Below are 8557 nucleotides of genomic sequence, written 5' to 3' on the forward strand. Positions count from 1 at the left end.
AAGCTGCGTTTCTTCGCGGTCGTTAGAAATCCGTTTCGCGCCCCAGGAAGAAGATTCGTTCGCTAGAGAGGACAGCTCAAAGAATCTCATTAGCTAAGCTCACGCGCCAATATATAAACTTCCATGAATTTATATATACATATATATATTATGTACTTTTGTGTGTGTACGTGTGTGTGTAGTAGATATATATGTATATATGTACATATGGTGGCACAGTTCGACTCATTCCGTTCTACCTTCTATACTCTGTTCGCGGAGCTGCTGCTCGTCTTTCCTTCTTCCTCTCTCGATTACGTTGCTCACTGTATACATGGGATTTAATGGTATAGTCATGCGACGTCGACGGCTTTGGGGCTATCTCTCTTGTCGCTGTTTCTCTCTGCTTCTCGATGTGTGTGTATATATATATACGCATATATATAATATATATGTGTATATATATAATATGCATGTATATATGTAAAAATATATATATATATAATATATATATAAATGTAGAAAGAGAGAGAGAGAGGCGGATGAGTATTAGTGGGCAGAGCAAGGCGCGCGCACACACAGAGGAGCGTAACCTTTCCTTGACCCGCATACTGAACGGCTGTGCCGAGACTCGAACCGTGGGAACACAACTCGACGACTCGTCTCCCCACTCTCCTTCGAATTCTACCTCCTCTCCTGTCTCTCTTGGCTAAGGTTCTTCCTCCCTTCTCTCGACGGTTCTCTCCTTTTTCTTCTCCTTCCTTAGCCTCTTCGTTTCTCTCTCTCTCCCTTTCCTCCTGCTCATTCTATTTCTCCTCTTCTCTTTTCATCTTTCTTTCTTCCTTCCTTTCTTTCTTTCTTCCTCTGTTTCTTTCCTCAATGTGAATTTGCGTTAGTGTATGTTTGTATTAGTGTACATATAAATGCGCGAGGAAGGTGTATTTATACGTAATATCGTGTATATATATGTACGCACGTCTCTCTTCATTTCTTCCTGTCTCTTTTTAATGCTTGCTCTTGTTCTATCTTTTCACCAAACCTCTTTGTCCTTTCTACCTCGGTATAACCCCCTTGGATGTAATGGCCGACCACCATATCCTCCTCGTTTCCCTCCCTCCTGTGTCGCGGATCCAGCTCCTCTCTACACTACCTTCCTCCTCGTCGCCTTCTTCTTCTTCTTCTTCTTCATCTCCGCGGCCTTTACCCACCTTCGCGTATCCTCTGTCACGGCGAACTGCCTTTCTTTTTCTGTTCAACCGTTCCGCCCGTTTCTTTTCCTCCCTTTGTCCCTTTTCTTCGTCGCGTTTTCTCCTTGCTCTCTTTCCTGGAACTTCTTACCCAAAAACCAACGATCGTGTAAATCTTTGGTCACGATATCTATGGGCAGCTTTTTCTTTTAGTTCGACTCCTGGAACGAAATTCGGAAAGTTACCACAACGATGATATACATCGTGGGAAGTTCGATTAATTTTATCGCACGTGAGAAACAGACGATGATTTCGTAGAATGTTATTTTTATCACATTGCTCAAAATTACGTCTCCACGAGGATCGATTAGTATTTAACGATCCAAGTAATTAGAGTCTCGTACTCGTTACACCTCCACTGCTTGCGTAAAGTAACTCGTGCGTTCGTACAGAATCACCCGGTATAAAGCTCGGTTACCTGGAAACGGGGATTCCTCCTCGTTCCATCTTCTACCTCTTTATTGCGCGTCCTCTATCGCGTTTCGTCATTTTTCATACGCGTTTAACGAGGTCTTTGACATTCGTCTTCCAGCAAGAGTCTCAGAGGATTCTAATCGTCGTCTGTCGGGGAAATTATAGCGACGGTAGCCCGAAAAAGATACGAAAGATAAAGATGTAAAAATTCTTCTTGTAACATTTGTAAAAAACGATGTTCTAATTAATTTAATTCTCACGTTTAAAAGTTTCTCCGTTTCGATCCATAGTCGTGTTAAAAGGAAAGCTTCCGTTAACCGTGGCGCACAGCCGCGGTTACTTTCTCCCCGTGTTGGTCGAACATGGAAGAAAAGCGGCAAACCGATCAACAGAGCTAACGAGCAACATCCTCTCTTGTCTCGGTTACAGATGCCACAATGGTTGGAAGGGAGCATACTGCGACCAATGCGTGAGATATCCAGGCTGCCTTCACGGTAGCTGCCAGAAACCCTGGGAGTGCCTGTGCGACGAAGGCTGGGGCGGTTTGTTCTGCAACCAGGACCTCAACTACTGCACGAATCACAAGCCCTGCTTGAACGGCGGCACCTGCTTTAACACCTTTAACGGCCAGGGTTTGTACACCTGCTCGTGCGCGCCAGGCTTCAACGGCACTAACTGCGAGAAGCCTCTTTTGGACTGTGACTCGAACCCCTGTCTCAACGGTGGATCATGCACCATGGAGCCGCCCTACGGCAATTCTAGCCTGATCAAAAGCTCCGTAGACTCGTCCTCCTCGTTCTCGTCGTCGTCTTCGTCGTCGTCCACCAGGCAACATTATCGTTGCACCTGTCCACCCGGTTGGCGCGGCCGACACTGCGAGATCAGCTCGAGATCCTGTCGAGATTCTCCCTGCCATCACGGAGCCACCTGCGAGGACGATTCTCTTCACGGCTACGTGTGCCGCTGTCCGCCCGGTTACGCTGGCAACGACTGCGAGTCCCAGCTCGACCAGTGTTCTCCGAACCCATGTTCGAACGGCGGCACCTGTACAGACCTGGGTAACAGCTTCCGGTGCTCTTGCCCGGCCGGTTTCACCGGCGAACGCTGCGAAACCAACATCGACGACTGCCAAGGCGATCCCTGTCTGAACGGAGGAACCTGCGTGGATCTAGTCAATCAGTTCCGTTGCCAGTGCGTGCCTGGATACGTTGGTCGATTATGTCAAGATAAGGTGGATTATTGTCTGACGAAACCGTGCGCGAACGGTGGCCGGTGCATATCGGGAACGAACGATTACCGGTGCGCGTGTAAACCTGGCTTCACTGGAAAAGACTGTAGCGTCGACGTGGACGAGTGTCGAAGCGCGCCCTGTAGAAACGGTGGCACGTGTCTGAACCGAGTGAACGGGTTCCTCTGCCAATGCCCGGAGGGTTGGCACGGAGACACTTGCTCGGAAGAAGTAGGCAGTGGAACGGCCAATTTGCCGGCTCCTTCGAACACCGCGGCCGTTGTTCCTGCTGTACCACCATCCGGAGCTAGTTACTGGTCGGGAAATCTGTCCAAGCATATCGCGTCCGCGTCCGCGGAGCCACGAGACGCTGGCTTGACCACGGAACACGTAGTGGTGATAGCAACCCTGTCAACGGCAGTTCCAGCATTCGTTCTAGTAGCTGCAGTCGCGGTGATGTGCATGAAGAGGCGACAGAAACGGGAACAGGCGAAAGCCGACGAAGAGGCCAGGTTACAGAACGAACGAAACGCTGTTCACAGTAGCATGAGCAAAAGAAGCGGTGGTGTAATGGGCGGAGTCGGCGGCGGAGCCGGAGTCGGTTCCACCGGGAGCACCGGGGTTGGTATCGGTAACGTTGGACTGTTAGGAGGCGGTGGCAGCGGGATGATCAGCGGCGGAGGCGGTGGCAGCGTGTGTACCCTGGGTACAGGGGATGCTCACATGATCAAGAACACATGGACGGCGAACAAGAGCGTGAACAACGTCGCGTCTGCCAGACAGGACGACCTCGACTCGTCGTTTCAAACGGACGTCACGCTGGATAGCTCTTGCTCGGGTTACAAGCCAGAACCGGTGCTGCAAGACGGTCGAACGCGGACAACGAAACAACTGAACACGGAGGCGGCCGCTCACAGGGCGTCCCACCTCTTCCAAAAGGAGAAGGACTGTCTGGGTCTTGGTCTCGGTATAGGCGTCGGTGTCGGCGTGATCGAGAGTGCCAAGAGGTCGTCGGTGTTCGCCGGTAACGCGACGACGGACAGCTGTTGCGCGGCGGAGGCGGCATTGCTCAAGAGGCCGACGACCATCACGGAAGGGGGCAGTGGTCCACCGGGTAGTGGCGGCGGTGGCGGTGCCGAGACCGGTTGTGGAGTGTACGTTATAGACGATCACTATAGACACGACACGTCGCTGGCGGCGACACTCGCGACGGAAGTGTAGTTATTCTTCTTCTTAAACGAGTGTTTAACTGTTATTCTAGTAGTATAGAGAAACAGAGCCACGGTCGAACGAGACGACGAGATGGACTCTTGTATAATTCGTAAACGAACTTTTCCCCTTCTTCCGTAATGACCGATAATAAGCTGTGCATGCCCCCGCGTGCCACTCACACGCGACAAATCAAGAACTCTCGTAAGAACTCTTGTTTTCTCTCTGTGTTTTTCACGTTCGTTTGGCGTTGCACTCTGTTGTACGCGCGCAACCACCGACCGACGCGACAGAACAACCACGCGTGCGATATCCCTTTGTGCATGTACACGTATGCACGAGAACCACCACGAATGTTAGTTACACAGTCATCGGTGTGTGGTGCACCGTGCTTGGCTCTCCGTTATGGGCCAGCGGGTGAACGAGCGCGCGTTTCTTCGCGATTCCTTTGTTTCTCTCCCTCCCGTTGCGCAGGACGTCGCGCGTGAGAACGTTCCACCGGACTTTGCCACGACGACGAACGAAGACGACGACGACGACGACGACAACGACGACGACGATGATGATGATGATGATGATGATAACGATGATGATGATGATGATGATGATGACTATGGCGACAACTATGACGATGGCGATGACGATGACGGCGACAGTGGCTCGCGGTAGCCGTAACGATAGCCACACTATGCTATCGTTACGGCTACCGCTGTTGCCGTTGTTGTTCTCGATGGTAGAAAAGAAAGAAGTTGACTCACGCGCAGACGTTCCGCCAGATGATCACACGGGACGATCCTCGTCGACGTTGATGATGACGAGGAGACTGTCCTTTAACAAAAAGAAACGGAAGATGACGAAGAAGAAGACGATGAAGACAAAGAGGGGACTTCAGCGAGAAGAGTTCGACAACAGGGGGACGAATTGAAATATACATATATATATGAAAATATATATATATATACACATGAAATGCTGTGGAGGCGGACGATGGCGAATATCGTCGTCCGACTCGTCCTTAGGTATTAATATTATATATATATCATGTTTGAAGCGAAAACTTTGTACAGAACTAATTTATTATTATTGTTATTTACTATTATTACTATTTGCTATTATTATTATTATTATTATTATTATTAATATTATTATTCTAATTATTATTAATATTATTCTATCGTATCACATTATCATTGTTCCGATAGTTCTCCATTACTTCTTCTATTTTTCTCCCTCTCTCTCTCTCTCTCACACACACACAAACACACACTCACTCACTCTCTCTCACACACACATACACACACAATCTCTCTTTTCTCTGTTCTTTTTCGAATCGCGTGACTGAAGACTTTTCCCTCTCTCTTTCCTTCGTGGCTAACGAGAGACGCGTTCGCGAGGATACTTACTTTTGCGTGTACACAATTGCGCGTGTATTGTGTATGTATGCGATTCTACGTGTGTGTTTCGTATACGTGTGCGCGACCGATAGCGACATAGCGTGCATGCATCGAGAGTATGTCTGTTTTGGTACGTGTGTGCGCGTGCGTGTACGTTGTCTTCTTTCGTATATGTAGTATGTATATATATGTAAATATACATGTATATGTATGTGCGTCCATCTGTTCGCTTGCGAGCAAGTCTCTGTGAGAGAGTACGAAGCAGAGTAACGACCAGAGAGAGGAGAGCGTTTGTATGTACCGTGCGTATATAGTTACGAGCGAGAAAGTTTACGACGAATCAGAATTCAAACGATGTTGCCCCTTCGTGAGATTTTTTTATTTTTTTTCTCCGATTTCTTTCCTCTCTTTTTTTTTTTTCTAGACTTTCGGATAACGCTTTTTTTTGGTCGACGATCGATCGATATCGGTTCCTCTATTTCTTTTGTCATTTACTAATTTCGTAAGAAAAGATCGTATTTCTTCCGGGACGGTGCCACGTGGATCTTGAAACGAGGCTTTCGAGGGTACAGCTTCGGGATCGCGCAGAGTCCTTGGTAATTGCGTAAAATAGCAATGTACGGTAAACGTTGGAACAAAGTCATCGTCCGGCAATCTGGGATATCCTGTTTCTCGCGGCAAGCCTGGCTTGCCGGATGATCGTGCCCTGAAATTTCCGAATTAGCCGTTTCAACATTGAACCATCCGTTCGTACGATCGCATCGGTAACAGAAACGTCAAAGAGACGAGAAATCGAAGGAATTCGAATTTCGTCTCTTTGGCGCAGAAACACGCCGTTACCCGATCCGGAAGTCGTGAAAATTCCATGAACGGAGCCCTCCGCTTGCCTCGTCCGAACGACGAGCACCGTCCCCGATCGTGGAATGTGACTAAAATCAAAATTCACGCACGAAACCAGCCATATGATCGAATAGCGAACTTTCGAACCGTGTTTTTTGTATTAAAAAGAGGAAACTTTAGAACAAAAAGAGAATAAAGAAGGGAAGAGGAAAGCTTATGGAGAAAACTCGCTATCGGAGAACGTTTGAAAAGTTAATTTTTATAAATTGAATAGAGTGATCGAAACGATTAGAATCGTGAAATTGAACTTTAGACTATGTTTCAAGGAATCTGGTAACTTTCTAGGGACATTCGACCATCGGCTTTCCTTCGCCCAACTTTCAAAACCTTTTCGTATCTGCGTGCGCCTCCGATGATGTGGCACATCACACAACGGTGAAATATTACTCGCGATATGTATAAATACAGATAAATAAAATGGATAAATAAATGAATATATAAATATATAGATAGAAGAAGAAATATATAGAAAGTATATATATATATAAAAGTATATATATGTAAATGAAAAACCGGCGTCGTCGTCAACGGAGTGCGGACGACGAGACGGCTTATGTTTTCGAGATCGAAGTCTGCGAGCAATCGATAGCGGTTCAAAGAGGTTCGATAAATCGACTCTTTTCACATAGGATTCGAATTATTTTTCGATCGAAGTTTATAAAATCTATGATCGTTCGATTAAAATCTTTTTCATACCTTCGTTGGATAGGCAAAAAGTTAGCTTTTTTATACTTTGAAACATTTCTCGCCCACTTCGACCGCGGAAACGCGAACAAATGACGATTATGTGTTGTTATCGCACGGTTGATGATAATTATTTATTTATATGGATGATGAAGCTGCTGAACAAACAATGATGAATATGATGATGAAGGATGCTGCTGATATAATGATAATAACGATGATTGACACGCTACGACGCTACTTGTCCGATACGATCAATTAACGCCGGTGGTGATAATAATGCTGATAGTGATGATCACGATAATAATGTAGAAACGTACGATGACGATGTAACGAACAAAGATTCGATAATGTTCCTGTTAATAAATAATAATGATAATTAAATAAACGAAACAAAGTACCACAACACTAAGTCAGGTCACGTATTTCTTTTTCTTTTTTTTTCTTTTTTTTTTTTTTTCTTTTGGATCTCGCTCGTGAGCAAGGAGTATAGAATTAAAAAAATAAAAATATATATATACATATACGCGTATAAGGAAATTTACAGAAAAGAAAAAAGATAATGGAGAACAAAATAGTGGACGGAGCGCATATTAAAAATTGTATAAAAAGATGGAAAGAATAGAGAACGCGGAAGATGAGAAAAAAAAAAAAAAAACAAAGTGTGCGCGCCGGCACACAGCGTCGACGACGTGGATTCGGATCGATTAAACGGCGATTAATCGATCGTTCGTTCACCGGTCGACCGGCGATGACGCTGGCCGGCATTCGTCGACCCATAATTAAACGAGAAGCACGTACGTATAAACGATTATATTATATGGAATACAATGTGTAATAAAGCTGTTGTCATTTTTTGTACTTATACTTCTTTCGACTGGATTTTTGATTTTTCGACGATTTTTTTCCGCGGCTTCGTGTCGAATCACCGCCTTGCCTCCTTATCCGCACTTTTCTGTCCTCTCGTTGAAATCCTATCAAAGTGGCCCGATTTCATCCTTTCTTCGTATTATCATAGATACCTCAGTTTTCGGGCATTGCGAGTTCTTAGTTTCTCCTCTCTCCACTTGTTCGCTTAAGATAAAACTAAAACGAAGTATTTTTCTTTTTCTTGTTCCTCGTTCGATCGGACGTATTCTCGTGTTTACGAGAAGAGACGCAACGCGTATACATATAGGGTATACGATGTAACGAGATTCCTAACTTGTCCGTAATTCTCTGTCAGCTGTATAAAAAGAAGTTACGTTATCTGTACACGGAGATTTATTATGTATATTTGTAGCAGAGAATTGTACAATCGATCACGGTCACGATTTTGCGATTATTATTACTATTTTTATTCTTATTATTAATTATTAATTACTGTGTTACGATTATCGCCAACGTGTACATAGGGAAAACGAATTGTCAATACGACGATGCCACGTGAGTGACAGCGAACGATTAATAATGATTCATTAAAACGAATAAATCTGTGTCCTGCATTTCACCCTCTTATATTC

At 45.5% G+C, this 8557-nt stretch overlaps 1 protein-coding gene across 1 annotated transcript in view; it reads left to right on the top strand.

The window, feature by feature from the left end:
* Positions 1-7922, top strand: part of LOC132906986 (neurogenic locus protein delta) — a 48389-nt gene extending 40467 nt beyond the window's left edge. Inside the window, exon 6 of the mRNA XM_060959679.1 lies at positions 2070-7922. Within this exon, the coding sequence (XP_060815662.1) occupies positions 2070-4089 (2020 nt within the window). The 3' untranslated portion in view covers positions 4090-7922. The remainder of the gene's footprint in view (positions 1-2069) is intronic.
* The last annotated feature ends 635 nt before the right edge of the window (positions 7923-8557 follow it).

The sequence above is a fragment of the Bombus pascuorum genome, chromosome 5 (genome assembly GCF_905332965.1).
Source record: "Bombus pascuorum chromosome 5, iyBomPasc1.1, whole genome shotgun sequence".
NCBI classification, from domain to species: domain Eukaryota; kingdom Metazoa; phylum Arthropoda; class Insecta; order Hymenoptera; family Apidae; genus Bombus; species Bombus pascuorum.